The sequence below is a fragment of the Dunckerocampus dactyliophorus genome, chromosome 2 (assembly GCF_027744805.1).
Source record: "Dunckerocampus dactyliophorus isolate RoL2022-P2 chromosome 2, RoL_Ddac_1.1, whole genome shotgun sequence".
NCBI classification, from domain to species: Eukaryota; Metazoa; Chordata; class Actinopteri; order Syngnathiformes; family Syngnathidae; genus Dunckerocampus; species Dunckerocampus dactyliophorus.
The window spans coordinates 26,955,635-26,972,316 of NC_072820.1; the positions used below are offsets into that span (position 1 = coordinate 26,955,635).

General features: G+C 40.5%; 1 protein-coding gene across 4 annotated transcripts in view; it reads left to right on the forward strand.

Annotated features, from left to right (window-relative positions):
• The window catches only part of LOC129177682 (receptor-type tyrosine-protein phosphatase mu-like), a 284,927-nt gene that overhangs the window by 78,005 nt on the left and 190,240 nt on the right, over window positions 1-16,682 (forward strand). For all 4 annotated transcript variants that reach the window (XM_054769053.1, XM_054769055.1, XM_054769054.1 and 1 more), the window contains exons 3-4: window positions 6,844-7,118; window positions 13,740-13,818. In XM_054769053.1, the coding sequence (XP_054625028.1) occupies window positions 6,844-7,118; window positions 13,740-13,818 (354 nt within the window). The remainder of the gene's footprint in view (window positions 1-6,843; window positions 7,119-13,739; window positions 13,819-16,682) is intronic.

Sequence of the window (16,682 nt, forward strand, 5' to 3'; positions counted from 1 at the left end):
AATAATAGGCGGTGACCTATGCAAATTAGGCCTCACATGCACGGGCATCGCAGTTGGCATTCATCAACCTAAGAACACCGGTGCGAACAATTATCCCTACTTAAGAACGTGTCGTGAATGTGGCGCAGTTTCCAACCCACGCCTTCTTAAGTACACTTCTTAAGAAGACTTTTAAGAAGATGTTCGTGAATGAGGCCCATTGTTCCAAGTGGTGAAGATGGCTTCACCAAGGGCATCAACTGTCTGGAACTGATGGCCATTTTTATAAACTTCCCTTGCCATCCATCCCCAAATGGGATGGGATTTAAATGAGGGGAACATGCAGGATGGTCAAAAAGAGTGATGTTATTCTCCCTGAAGAAGTCCTTGGTCAAGCAAGCATTGTGAACTGCAGCGTTGTCCTGTTGAAAAACCCAGCTGTTACCACACAGACGAGGGCCCTCAGTCATGAGGGATGCCCGCTGCAACATCTGCACGTAAGCATCTGCCGTTTGACAACCCTGCACCACCTGAAGCGCCAGTGTTCCACTGAATGAAAAAGCACCCCAGATCATGATGGACCCCCCTCCACTATGCCAGGTAGAAAACATCTCAGGTGGTATCTCCTTGTCATGCCAGTCATGCTGAAATACTTGAGAACAAATAATCAATGGGTACAAAAGGCTTAAAGTTGGAGTTTTCTTTATACGAATAAAAATACACCCGATATATGAGAAAAATGCATTTTTAAGGACGTCCACGCGGACTCTCCTAATCGAGCGAGCACGCACAGTGTTAGATTTTTGCATCGCTACAATACAGGGATTGTACTTGTAACATTCCTACATACAGTATGTGTTTTGACCTGGACACGCCGTGCAAGATGATGACAAGATGATAAGCGCCACTGCTACTGGACCGTAAACTACCGTTTATAGGCTTACTTTGCATATTGTCCCCATAAATGTCACTTTAAAGGAGTTTCAAATAAGGCCAGATGAGTTCAATATAAATAGTGAATAAAGTGAATGAACTGATCAAAAGAACAAGAAGTGAATCAACTGTATTTCACAGGTCCACTACAACTCCCATGACCACCACATACCCAAAAGACAACATCATCGAAAGGCAGACTGTAACGTTTAAAGTCTTTATCATTAAAAGTGCTAAAAAAAGCACATCCATATAAAACCTGCCGTGCTGAAATCCAATGCTTCATTTCCTAGTATTGATTCCATCGATTCATTACCTTTTAAACAATGTTAGATCAATATATATGTCGTCCTGAATGGAAACTGGTGAACCCAGATTGATGTAGTTGAATCATAGAAATATGAATTGATGCATCGATGTCGTGAATGAATCGTAACACCCCTACTATTTACACAATAATGGAAATTTTGCCCTCAGTGAACTTCAGCTCCCAATTACTGGCAGCACTTGTGCAACCCTTGGACTATGATGCTTGACCATAGAGAAGACACAATTATCTTGCTACTCACTTGTGTTGCCAGCTATTTGCACAATAATGGTTGTGTGTTGACTCATTTTCAGTGCAGAGTAAATCTATCATGCTATGCCGAACTGTACACTGACTACTCTATATCATTTCTATATTGTTGTCCCTTGACGAGATATACAGTCATAAAAATGCTCGCTGCAGTGCTTGGGGTGTCTGTCCTGCCTTTTGTATCCTTGGGCAGAGAGAAGCGGTGTCAGTTGTAATGAGAAGAGTCAAACAACAGAAGCTGAGATGTAAAATATGTCGCCAGCCTTTTTATGCCACCTGGAGGGAAGTCAGTATTATGAATATACCCACTCGGCACCAGAAAAACAAAGTCTAGGAGGCCCGCTCTGTCACTTTCTTCTCCTCCTCCATGCACTCCCTCCTCGCCACCCGTTTCATCGTGTAAACATGATAGGGCCCCACCTCCCCCCCACCCCAGCTCGTTATCTCCAGTCGGAGACAGATGGAATTGGTGAGCGTTACGAGCACACCACAAGACAAGCGAGCGACTCATTGACTGAACAAATAGGCTATTGTGAGAGAGAGCGCAGTGGCAATGCGCTCGTAGGTCGAGGCCGCTGATACACTTGATGACGTTCGCCCCTTTTAGCGCCGCTGTTGTCGGCAGATGTTGACTTTAATGACGGAGATTCACATCCGATTCTTCGTACGCAGCCGAGCAGAAAGACTCCCTTGCCGAGAATCTGCATTTCAATCACTCGCCGCAAACAGTTCATTCCTGGCACTGCCTGTGTTTGTGGCCTGGCATTAGCGCAACTAAACAAATGTGTCGTCCTTCCTGTGACAGCGTAATTCTTCTTGCTTGTGTTTTATTGGCTCAATATGAGCCAACTTTTAATATTGAACTCGAGTAATAAAAAGCTCAATGAGGGGGTAGGCAGCTGGAGAGCGGATTTTTAACGTATTGATTTCCCATCAGTTCCAAAGGAAAACAATCCTCCCCAGTATCTTTCATCTTTAGGCTGGCTGTTTGCATTCTTATTAATGATAATAGTGGGAGAAGTCCATCCATCAGGAGATAAGAGCATTGTGTCATTAAGGAAGCTTTACACATTCTGCTTTAATTATGATATTTATTCATCTGCTGCGATAATATAATCCTTTACTTGTCTCATAGTGGAGACATTTCCCTCAGAGTTTTTGCTGATAATCACTTAAAAGCATAGCACCGGGGTGTCCAAAGTGCGGCTTGGCGGACAATTGCTGCCCGCAGCTATTTTTTTTTTTTTTATTGGCCCACGGCACATTCTAAAAATATAACTGAACAAGAAAAGTAAGAAAAAAAATCTGCAGTAATTTTACAAGAATAATGTCAAAATATTGACAGAAAAAAGTCAGCATCGTAATATGAAGAATAATAACATCATTTTTGTAGCACAAAGTTAAAATATTAAAGAACAGTTTTAAATTCATAATATTTTGGCAAAACAACTAATTAATTTGTATTTTTTGGAAAATTTGGTTCTGGAAGAAGTTATCTTCTTACAAAAGTAAAGTTTAAATACTATGGGAATAAAGTCGTAATTACAAGAAAAACCTTTTTACAAGAAGAAAGTTGAAATAGCTGAGGGAAAAAAAACAGCAGAAATGGGAAAAAAACAACTTTAATTTTGTGAGAAAATATAAGACAAAATATGAAGACAAAAATGTATTCTAACAAGAAAAAAGTTGCAACTTTACGAGAATAAACTCGTAATGTTATGAGGAAAAATTATGTCATTGTAGGAGCATGGTGTTGAAATATAAAAAAATATATGTTATTTTAAGAAAATCGTAATATTATGAGAAACAAACAAAACAAAATGGAAAAATTTTAGAAAATTGGGCAGGGGAAAATAATATGGGAATAAAGTCAAAATATTATGGGAATAAAATCATAACATATTAACAATATAGAACATTTACACATTTTTTTTCAAGAAGAAAGTTTAAATATTTGGAAAATTAAAAAAACTGCAAAAATGAGAAAAAAAAGAGCAAATAGTGAAGCTGATACTCATAATAAGCTTTTTCACCTATATCACAAAGCTGAGATGCAGTTGTTGTTTTTTAAAATATCTACTACAAAATATCAAAGTGGCTCTTGCATCCTTTCATTTTTCACTATGTGGCCTTCATTTTCACACCACTGTATGTCCTGGTTAGTTGAATATAAACCGCACGCGCAATTTTATTTTATTTTTTGTCCTGTCCAGCCATTACAGCAGATAGTATTGTTGGTCTAAATGCCCTTACGTGCTCAACAGATTTGCTTTGCCAGGGAAAAGTGTGAGATACTCTTGCCTTGTTATAACAGAATTTATTTGACATTATTGTTGTTGTTATGTTTTGTTGTTATGCAAATTTGGAGTGGCCGGACCAGAGCAGGAGGTGATGGAGAAGAAGAGAAAAAGAAAAAACAGTGGGCGGAGTGCGCGTACAAGAGGTGGATACAACACAGAGAGAGACAAGAACAACTGCAACAACAACAATTGCGACAACAATAACAAAACAACAGAAACAAACAGGACTACATCAGCAAATGTCTGTGACGGCCATAAAGACCATGATGGAAAGGACAATGTAATATCAACAACCACAGTGATAATACTGCATTCATACATATTAGTAGTAATAGTAGTAATGACATTATTAACCATGATAGTGAACAGAATGACAATAACTGTAATGCACACAATTGTAATAATTATAATCATATTGCCGACATCTCCATTACTGTAAAAAACCCAACATAATAACACCCTGGTTTAATCACTGTGTTATATAAGGAAGTACGTATGTACATGTACGTGTGTACAGGTATCTCTGTGTACGTGTGCATGTCTACATGTATATACAGTAAATATGCACGTATGTGTGTATGTGTAATTGTCACTGAGAATGCATGAAAGGAGAGGAACTGCCTCCCACCATCCAGTAAGCCCCGGCCCATACAGCCAAGCCGAGCCTCCACCACCAGATTTTTCATTAACCAGGAAGCACTAAATTTAAAGGGAAAAAAAGATTTGTACAAATAGGCTGCACCTGTCTATAAGCTGCAAGTGCCCATGTAGTAACATGGGATACTTAGTACACAGAATGATGTTACAGAGAAGGATTTTTTTTCCACTTTGAATTTTCCACTTTGAAAAAAAATAAATGTTTTTTTTTCAAAACTGTGTCTGTAAATCAGCTGGTTAAACAGTAGCCTACCATAAAAGTTGTTCATGGCTGCCTTCATTTACCTCCTCCTACTTTTCTTAAGTATCAGAATTGAACAGCCTCATAATTTCTTCGTCACAGATTTTGTCAGTCTCTCGCTGTCACATTTGTTGTCGGACTCAGTATCACTATCGTCTCTATGCAAATTAGCCTTTGTGCTTGAGCTGTTCTCTTCATCACGCAGTAGTCCAGCCTTTCCAAACTCTTCGGTGATTGTGGATTTTTTTGGCACTGCTCCACCGGATCCACTGGCAGACTTGAGCAAAAGTTGCAAAATTGATCGCCTTTAACTTGAAATCTGCATCATATGCATTTCTTTGTGTGTTTTCCATGATGAGTGTGTGTGCATGAAACACAAAATGACTGTTCTGAAGCATACGAGATGTCACGAGATGAGAACTTCACCACAAATTAGCCTCATCACTGTATACGCCGTAAGGTTCAAAGCGTGAGAAATATGTAGCCGTACACTGTATACACTGTAAATTGTGGTATTGATTTACAGCATGTAGAATTGTATTTCTTTATTTTTAATTTATTTTACAGCAACAACTGCGATCAAACGTTTGCGATAACTTGCAATGAGTCTCTTACAGCGCTGTGGAGGAATTTTGGCCCACTCATCTTTGCAGAATTGTTATAATTCAGCCACATTGAAAGGTTTTTTGAGCATAAACCGCCTTTTAAGGTCATGCCACAGCGTCTCAGTAGGATTCAGAACAGGACTTTGACTTGGTCACTTCATTTAGTTTTTTTTTCAGACATTGGGATTTTAGGGATTTGCTGGTGTGTTTTGGATCATTGTCCTGCTGCAGAACCCAAGTTGGTTTCAGCCTGAGGTCACTAAAAGATGGCCGTACTTTCTCCTCCAGGAGTTTTTAGTACACAGCAGAATTCATGGTTCCATTTATCACAGTAAGTCTTCCAGGCCCTGAAGAGCAAAACCACCCCAGACCATCACACTACCACCATGTTTTACTGTTGGTATGATGTTCTTTTTCTGAAATGCGGCGTTACGTTTACACCAGATGAAATGGGACACACACCATCTTTTGTCTTGTCAGGCTACAGAATATTTTTCCCAAAGGTCTTTTTATGGTGGAGTCATGAACACTGACCTTAACTGAGGCAAGTGAGGCCTGCAGTTCTTTGGATGTTGTTGTGGGGTCTATTGTGACCTCTTGGATGAGTCGTCGCTGCGCTCTTGGGGTAATTTTGGTTGGTCGGCAACTCCTGGGAAGTTTCACAACTGTTCCATGTTTTTGCCATTTGTGGATAATGGCTCTCACTGTGGTTCGTTGGAGTCCCTAAGATTTAGAAATGGCTTTATAACCTTTTCCAGACTGATAGAGCGCAATTAATCTCAGTTAAGTTATGTTTTAACGAGGGGCAATCACTTTTTCACACAGGGCCTTAATAATAAAAAGTTTAATTTAAAACTACATTTTGTGTTCAGTTGTGTTGTCATTGGGTAATATTTCAATTTGTTTTATGATCTGAAACATTTAAGTGTGACAAACATGTAAAAAAAATATCGCTTTATCGCTGCTTGCATGCATTTTTGCACTTTGGATACTGCTTTATCATGTTTGTTCAACTTTCCCTTTCAATTTGTTATCAAATTAATATGCATATTTAAATCATAGCGTACTATAGCGTATAATAGCAGTGCAAGTGGACAAAAGTGAAGCTCATGTTGAGCTACTTTATTCATCTCCAAGAAAAATTCACATCTTATCTATTGATCAGTGCTCATGTAAAACTTTTATCAAAATTTGACCACGCACAATACAAATTTTTGAGCCAGAATTACTTACTATACAATTAACCAATTAATCATGTTTAATATTTCAATTTAATGAAATGTAAAAGTGGTTTATGTTTTAAGTGTGCAGCAGTAGGGGGTACATGGCTTCAAGACAAATGTCTAAAGGGGTACGCGACTGTGAAAATTTGGACAACCACTGCTGTAATGTATGTTGTGACCTTTCATAGGATGCTGAGTAGCCTGATGTTTGCATTTTGTATTTGCTTGTGTCCCACGTCACATAGAGTTTTAGGTTTCTGTCGGTCCAGTCTAGTTTCCTTTGAGTCCATGCTTTGTGCTTGATGTCCCTTGTTGTCCTTTGCTGCAGGTTCTGCCTTCATGATGGTCAATACGTCGGGACGCTTCTCCGGGCAGAAGGCCTTGCTGCTGACACCCCAGCTGAGGGAGAATGACACGCACTGCGTGATTTTCCACTACTACATCGGCGGCAGGGACAACAGCCACCCGGGCCACCTCAACGTCTACATCAAAGAGAACAACAGTCCGATGGGAATGCCCGTTTGGAACGTGTCTAGCCCGGCGTCCCGCTCTTGGGCTCAGGTGGAGCTGGCCGTCAGCACCTACTGGCCCAACTTCTACCAGGTGATGAATGTTCTTGTGTAACATCTCCACGCACAACAAGGCTACTCATTGCACAAAGTCATTAGCACTTCTTAACGAGATGGAGCGTGTCTGTCTATGGCGGAGGCCCCAAAGGATGGCAGCCCATTCAGTGAAACATGTATTGATTCACCAGGCTACCTTCAGTATCCATGGTAATCTGTTCCCGCTCTCCTGCATCTCCCATTTTCTCAAGCTCATTTTCACTTAGCAGCGCACAAGACTGGCGGCCGGGGCAGGCTGATTTCACACTCGCCTAGCTATTACTCTTCTCTGCTCTTGTTCCCCGAGTTCACCAAATGTTAATCGATGCAGAGAGAGACCCCTTCACCTCCCGACGGGGGCTGTAAATTATTTCATTATGGCCTGGCAGAGCAAGTGGTGGGTGGTTGGTGTTGGTGGTGGTTCATCCTGCCCTCCAAACCAAAGCCAGCCTGATAACTTAGTTAACAAGAGACCCAGCTGAGTTTCTCGCTGCTGAACATGAGACAGGAGCGGCGCGTGATGAGAGGGCCACGGACAGAGCGAGAGTGGAGAGTCTACAGCAAAGAGCCTGACCCTTGTGAGACAAATTAATGCAAAGCCAGTGTAGCCAAATGTTTTCACTTTGGGGCTCGCTCCAAATTGAATCTTGAGAAAATAACAGTGCGCATGTAGACTAGTAATCATGGCTCAGGCAAACCGCAAGCTCAGTTTTCCACCAAGCAGGACTCCACAGTTTTTGTAGAATGCACGGATAGTGAACCAGCAACACCAAGGGTGCTTTGTTTGGGCACTCCATTCCGTGGAACAATACAGTCCAGAGCAAACGGACTAGTTTGTTACACGTAGTGTTGTATGACAACCAAGACAGTCTACGAAAACTGAGACAAAGTTCTGGCGAAATGTTTGTCAAAAACTGAATCACAAAAAAACTGGGGCGTTCGAAAACCGAGGCTTGTGTTTGAGTAACTGTTAACAAAAGTGTTGAAAGCCATGTTTGTGTTGGTTTTATGGTTTGCAGTTGGGAGAGGCATTTTAATCGATCCCTGAGAATCATGTGTGGTATTGCTTGAGGCAAAATGAAGTACACTACTCAGCTGCAACCAGCAAAGGCGCTGTTGATTCAGTCTGAACTCAGTAGGCTGTCTAAAGAATGACAACACCACGTCAGCACACTAGGACGGAAAGGGGAGAAGAAACTTCCGATTTTAAAAGTAATACTATACTATCATACTTTATGATTAGGGTTAGGGCTAGGGCCAGGGCTAAGGCAGGGGTGTCCAAACATTTTCTGCTGAGGGGTGCATACTGAAAAAATCAAAGGATGCAAGGACACTTTTACAGTTTGTAAACCAACCCATGTCGATATGCTGAGACGTTTTGTACATTTAAAGAAAAAAACCTGCATCTCGGCTTTGCGTTATCGGTGACAAGCATATTATGATCATTATGAATGAACTTTTTCTGCTTATGTTACGCTTTTTTGCACGATTTTCCATTTTTGCTGTTTTTACTTTATTTTTTACACTTTCTTCTTGTACATTTTTTATTATAGATATGACCGTCCCGTCATGTGCGGGACTAAACTGTACATCTTGGTGGAAATGCTGTAAAGGCTGCATCAATTACTCAGATAGACAGATAGATAGATAGATAGATAGATAGATAGATAGATAGATAGATAGATAGATAGATAGATACTGTACATAGATACTGTAGGTAGATAGATAGATAGATAGATAGATAGATAGATACTGTACATAGATACTGTAGGTAGATAGATAGATAGATAGATACTGTACATAGATACTGTAGGTAGATAGATAGATAGATAGATAGATAGATAGATAGATAGATAGATAGATACTACAGATAGATAGATAGATAGATAGATAGATAGATACTGTACATAGATACTGTAGATAGATAGATAGATACTACAGATAGATAGATAGGTAGATACTGTACATAGATACTGTAGATAGATAGATAGATAGATGGATAGATAGATAGATAGATGGATAGATAGATAGATAGATGCTTTATTGATCTCCAAGAGAAATTCACATTTCCAGCAGCTCTGCAAAAACGTCATAATGAACTTAATAACAAAATAAAATAAAACAACCAAGGCAAGACACAAGAGACAAGAAAAATAACAAAATACAATACAAATGAATAAACAAATAAATATGGGACAGATCATGTCAAATTTGTAGTGCAATAATACATAATGAATAGTAATATTAATACATCATAGTATATAATAATAATAATAATAATAATAATAATAATAATAATAATAATAATAATAATAAATTGATATTTCAATAAGTCCAGGCCTGTGTGTGTGTTTTTATGGCTCCCCTTCTGTTGCGTTGAAAAGCCGCATGGTGTGGGGGAGGAATGATCTGTTCAGTCTTGCAGTTCAATTCTTGTTAACTTTTTGCATTTATACTGAAAGATGAACGTTATGGATGTGTGGCTATTTGTAGAGCAAAGAATAAATGGTCATATGGTGTTGTGGTATCACCACATGGACTTGCAAAGGCTAATGATCTGTTCATTACAACCCACCAAGAAAGCTGGAAAGTGGCACTAATTAACAACATGACACTAATTATGTGTGTCTTTAATTGCCTGCTAACCTACACAATTGTCAAAGGGAAGCCACCTGATTCTTAATTATTTTTTAATTGCCTGGAAGCCTTTCTGTCGTCATGAGTGTGTGTTTTTTTTCATAATTACTTTTGTGTGGGGTCATCCCTAAAACTTTGAGTAGAGCCAACAGTGGATTTTTTATGAAATGTTACATGAGGAAAGCTTCATGCGAGAGAAAAAGCCAAACGTCCTCATCTGTCTTGATTTCAATACAGTAGCGGCAGAGCTAATCAATCCTGCTGTAATGTACTACTTAGCCACCACCCTCGGGGGATGATGGCGGCGTCGAGTGTTGGCCTGCCGTCTGTCCCTCTGACAAATGAGGACACTGAACTTTCTGGTGACAATGGTGACGGCGTGTGTCCCGCGTGGATATGTTGGCTCTGTGGGTCAGGCCCAATTAGGCCAGGCGCTATCATTGATGGTGGAATCAATTATATGGCAGTGCTTAGACGGCCTGACTGATGTCTGTATGCACAAACAAAGGATTTCAATTAGGCAGCGGGGCCTGGTTCATTTGTCTGATGGCGATATATGAAGTGCTTGGCCTTTTAATTTCCATCATATTAGCCTGTAATGGGGCCATAATTGGCAGCCGGGATATTCACTTTCATATTCCGAGTGACACAAAAAAGGCATTAATAATTAGACAGCCTTATCTGAAGGCATCCTGCCTCCCTGATGACAATAGGAAGTGACTCCGCCTACACATGCCGAGGCCACAAAAGGAATCTCTGAGACGTGCCGCAAAGCTTTGGCGTGCGGCAGGCAGCACTTAGGCATGCCACGCTAATGATTGCACATGAACGTATGGCAACACCTGCACAACATATCCCGTTATTTATGGAGTCATGCTATGCAGGACATGTGCAGTACAGGGAGAGGCTGGGCACCACACCCTGTTTTTTAGGGAAAGGACTGACAATCTGTTTCCTTTTTTACCACACTGCACACCAGCAAGTAAATAACTCTGACATTCTGCCGGGACACACCCTCTAACTGGGCTGTGGACCATTTGTTGAGGCTCAAAACGAGTTGTGCTCGTCCAACACTTGCACTGAAAAGAGGAACAGCCGCTGTGTAAAAGCAGCAGATAATAGATGGCACATTCCATAAACAACACTGTATTGTTATTTGGTGATGTGTTCATTCTCAAATTGTGTAATTGGTGACTTGCTAGCTAGTGTTTGCTGCTAATGTGGACTATACAGAAGAAATAATATTATCTGGTTGGCATATGCTGACATCTTCCCGCAGAAATAGCTTTTTATGCTAATTTCTAACTGCTGCTTACTGTTTGCATCAGTCGGGGAAGCGTTGGAATTCATTTGAAGGTTTATTTCCTAGAGATCAACTGATGTGGGTTTTTCAGGACCGATGCTGATTATGAGTAGTTAAGGAGATCGATAAGTGATATTTGGGGCAGATATTCCTTTGCAGTAAAAGTACAAAAATTGGTGTAAAAATATTGAATAATACAAACACTTAGCTTCTTTTAACTGCCTTAAGCATGTTCATTTCACCAAACAAATAGAAAAATAGCTACAGAAGAGCATGGAGTTCTTAGACTCAGAAGCATCTCTTAGAAGTTGAATAAGAACCTAAATAAATACCTCCCTGACATGTTTCCACAATAAATAAAGTAACATTTATAAATACTTTAGAGCAGGCGAGCTAATGTTATGCTAAAAGCTAGTCAGCCTTCATCTTCAGTGTATTTCCCTGCAAAAAAAACAAGACTGAATTGAATTGAATTAAAAAACTTTCTCATAATCACTCACACAGGGTCCTACAATCACAGACTGTTTCCACAGTGATATTCCCACAGCATTGTTCTAAGTGATTCACAGACATATAAGAGGTACTGCGAGCAAAGCTGCCGCGTGGCTTTACTCCACTTTTAACGTTACGTTATTGTAGTAGTCGTGAGCTGTAGAGTTTTTCATGTGACTTTCACGCAAACACACTATTCTCCACATTACCTACATTCTCCCCACTGCTAATATACTGCTCCAAAAAATTAAAGGAACACTTCAAAAACACATCAGATCTAAACTGGGGGGAAAATGATCTTGAATATCTTCCCTGATAATAAGTGGGTGATGTATTAGTAACAAAATTATGCCACATAATTTGATAGAAATGAAAATGATCACCCTATAGAGGGGGGAAATCAAAGACACCCCAAAAATGAAAGTGAAAACATGATGCAGCACACTGGTCCATTTTGCTAAAATGTCACTGTAGCAACTCAAAATGATTCTCAGTAGTTTGTGTGGCCCCCACGTGCTTGTACGCATGCCTGACAACGTTGGGGCATGCTCCTAATGAGACTACGGATGGTGTCCTGGGGGATCTTCTCCCAGATCTGGACCAGGGCATTAATTAGCTCCTAGACAGTCTGAGGAGCAACCTGGCGGCGCCAGATGGACCTAAACATAATGTCCCAGAGGTGTTCTATTGGGTTTAGGTCAGGTGAACGTGGGGGCCAGTCAATGGTATCAATTCCTTCATCCTCCAGGAACTACCTGCATACACTAGCCACGTGAGGTCGGGCATTGTCGTGGACCAGGAGGAACCCAGGTCCCACTGCACCAGCGTAGGTTCTGACAATGGGTCCAAGGATTTCATCCCGATACGTAGTAGCAGTCAGGGTGCCATTATCTAACCTGTAGAGGTCTGTGCGTCCTTCCAGGGATATGCCTCCCCTGACCATCATTGACTTTTATTGACAGTTACATTAAGTTTATCTAAAGACTCCGTTTTTGCAGTGTTGGCCAACATCCTGACTGATGGCAGCCCATTCTTGCATAATCAATGCTTTGAGTTTGTCAGAATTTGTAGGTTTTTGCTTCTCCACCCGCCTCTTGAGGATTGACGAGAAAGTCTCAAAGGGATTAAGTTCTGGGGAGTTTCCTGGCCATGGACCCAAATGTTGATGTTTTGTTCCCTGAGCCAGTTAGTTATCACTTTTGCCTCATGGCAAGGTGCTTCATCATGCTGAAAAGCATTGTTTGTCACCAAACTGCCTTCTGATTGGTTTGGAGAAGTTGCTTTTGGAGGTTGTTCTGGTACCATTCTTTATCTGTGGCTGTGTTCTTAGGCAAAATTGTGACTGAGCCCACGCCCTTGGCTGAGAAACAACCCCACACATGAATGATTTCAGGATGCTTTACTGCTGCTTGACACACGACTGATGGTAGCGCTCACCTTTTCTTCTCTGGACAAGCTTTTCTCTGGACGGCCCAAAAAATCAAAAAGAGGATTCATAAGAGAAAATGGTTTTACTCCAGTCTCCAGGAGTTTAATACCTGTACCTTTTGCAGAATACCAGTCTGTCCCTGATGTTTTTCCTGGAGAGATGTGGCTTCTATGCGCCCGTCTTGGCACCAGGCCATCTGCACACAATTCTCCGCCTCACTGTGCGTGCAAATGCACTCACACCTGCCTGCTACCATACTTGAGCAAACGCTGCACTGGTGCTGCCCCGATTCCTCAGATAAATCAACTTTTGGAGACATTCCAGACACTTGCTGGTCTTTCTTGGATGCCCTGAAGCCTTCTTCTTGAACCTCTTTCTTTGAAGTTCTTAATGATCTGATAAATGGTTGATTTAGTTGCAGTCTTACTAGCACCAATATCCGTGCCTGTAAGCCCTTTTTGTGCTAAGCAATGATGACAAAGTTTCCTTGCAGGTAACCATTCGCCATTGTCACACAAGAGTTAAAAAAAAAAAAAAAAAAGTTAAAAGTAAAATAACAGAAAGGTAAAAAGTAATAAAGCACTTAAATGTAATTACTGATGCATGAGATGTCATATGAAGGTGAAATTTGGTTATAAGTCTTGCATGTCAAACCACATATCAACGTCTCGATGTTGCAAAATAATGCAATTGTTCTGCAGCACTCAGGTAGCCTTCGTCCATGACCTCATATTTTATGCTCTTCTTCTGCTCCTCAGATTGTGTTTGAAGTCGTAACCTCTGGGCAGCGCGGCTTGCTGGCCATCAAAGACATTCTGGTCCAAGGCCACCAGTGCAGTAAGTCTTCCTTTTTTTCCCCTCCTTCGTCATCAAAAAGGCATTGTCCCTTCCATGACACCCTTCCAAATGTACATTGTTGTGTCAAGGTCCACTCGTCAAACAAAGGGCATTGGAAAACCTCCTGGTGGCTGCCTTGAAGATTTATGAACTTGCAGTGGATGATCAGGATGTGATTTTGTTGAGTTACAAGCAGAATAAAAAACAAAGAACGTGCACAATTACATTGCCTTTAGGATGTTCAGTAAAGTCTGTCAGGTAAATCCTCGGTACCGTAAGCATATTGATTATCAACCATTCATTTGTACTGCAGAAGCAGGCATGCCAATTTCAACCATATCAAGCAATACACCATATGTCATTCATTTCTCATCATTTTAAGTTATAGCTTAATTTTATCCTGTATTATATCCATTTTACCATGATTTTGCCAGGCTTTGACCCTGTATTTATTTAGACATTTACCTTTCATATTTTATTTTTTAAATTTATTATTCATTATTATTGATGTATTTATTTATTTATTGTATTTTGTACTATTATTATTTTTTAAGCACTTGTGTTATTTCATCACTGCATAAGCCAGGGGTGTCTAAAGTGGCCTGCAGAATGATAATTTTATTATTATTCCAAAAATCCACGACAAAATTTGTGCAAAAAGGAGTAATGTAAGAAAAAAATACTGATATTAATAACACAAAGCTGGTATGTAGGCATTCTTTTCTTTTAAAATATACTGTATACATTTTTAGCACATTGGGTTGGTTTTTGCCGTTTATTTTACTTATTTTACAAACCCATCCATCTAGCCATCCAATTATTTCCCACTTATCCGGGCCTAGGTCGCAGGAGAGCAGCAGTCTCAGTAGGGAAGCTCACTTCCCAGTCCCTGGCCACCTTTTCCAGTTACACAGGGGGAGACACAAAGGCGTTCCCAGGCCAGCTGTGAGAGATAATCCCTCCAGCGTGTCCGAGGTCTGCCGTGGGGCGGACCTCCTCCTGGCTGGGCATGTTTGGGACACCCCACCATGGAAGGGTCCATGACACTTGAGCCACCTCAACCGGCTCCTGTCCATGTGAAGGAGCAATGGTTCTACCTCATTTAAATATCAGTCAATGACAACACAACTGAACACAAAATGCAGTTTTTAAATGAAACTTTTTATTATTAAGGGAGAAAAAAAATCCAAACTTACATGGCCATGTGTGAAAAAGTGATTGTCGGCCCTGTTAAAACATAGCTTAACTGAAATTAATTGAGATCTATCAGTTTAGAAAAGGTTATAAAGGTATTTCTAAAGCACTGGGACTCCAGCGAACCAAGACGAAAACCACTGCTGAACAAAAAGAACATCTCAATTTTTACAGAAAACATCTTGATGATTTTGATGAGACAAAAGTTGAACTTTTTGGAAGGTGTGTGTTCCATTACATCTGGTGTAAAAGTAACACCGCTTTTCAGAAAAAGAACATCATACCAACAGTAAAACATTGTGGTGGTAGTGTGATGGTGTGAGACTGTTTTGCTGCTTCAGAACCTGGAAGACTTGTTGTGATAAATGGAACCATGAATTCTACTGTGTACCAAAAAATCCTGACGGAGACTGTCCAGCCATTTGTTCATGACCTCAAGCTGAAACCAACTTGGGTTCTGCAGCAGGACAATGATCCAAAACACACCAGCAAGTCCACCTCTGAATGGCTGAAGAAAAACAAAATGAAGACTTTGGAGTGGCCTAGTCAAAGTCCTTACCTGAATCCTATTGAGATGCTGTGGCATGACCTTAAAAAGGCAGTTCTTGCTCGAAAACTCTGCAATGTGGCTGAAGTACAACAATTCTGCAAAGGTGAGTGGGCCAAAATTCCTCCACAGCGCTGTAAGAGACTCATTGCAAGTTATCACAAAGACTTGATTGCAGTTGTTGCTGCTCAGGGTGGCAATTGCTTTTTCACACTAAGCCATGTAGGTTTGGATTTTTTTTTCCCTTAATACTAAAAAGTTGCATTTAAAAACTGCATTTTGTGTTGTTATCGTAACCGTATATATATATATATATATATATATATACTGTGTATATATATACTGTGTATATATATATATACTGTATATATGATCATATTGTACATATACATATGTTGAAAAACCCAGTCATTGCCACACAGACGAGGACCTTCAGTCATGAGGGATGGCCTCTGCAACATCTGCACATAGCCACCTGCCATTTGACACCCCTGCACAACCTGAAGCTCCATTGTTCCATTGAAGGTAAAAGCACCCCAGATCATGATGGTGCCCCCTCCACTGTGCCGTGTGGAAAACATCTCAGGTGGGATCTCCTTGTCATGCCAGTAACGTTGGAGGTCATGAGGACTGTCAAGTTAACATTTTTTTCATCAGACAATAAAACTAACTTTCTTCCATCTTTCAATGTCCCATAATTGGTGCTCTCGTGCAATTTCCAAACGCCCAATTTTGTGGCCTTGATGGAGATTAGGCTTTGAATCCATCCACCCATTTTCTATGCCGCTTATGCAACCAATGGGACCTTGTGGCTCAGGGCCGGTGACATTCTTTTGAGTCAACCACTTGTCTTTTTTGTTCCATAACCCTCAGGATGTTTAAAGACGTTTAAAATGACTGTCTTACTGCGTCTAACCTCAGCAGCAATGGCGCGCTGCGAGAGGCCTTGCTTATGCAGCTCAACAATTCCATTGCTTTCAAAGAGAGAAAGCTTTTTTGTGTTTGCCATCAAGAGATCATGACAGTGTGAATACCTGACACAAAATCACATTCAATCCACATTTTTGCCAGGATTTTGCCTTTTTAAAGGCTGTGCTCTTAAACTTTTGATCAGCTGATGAAC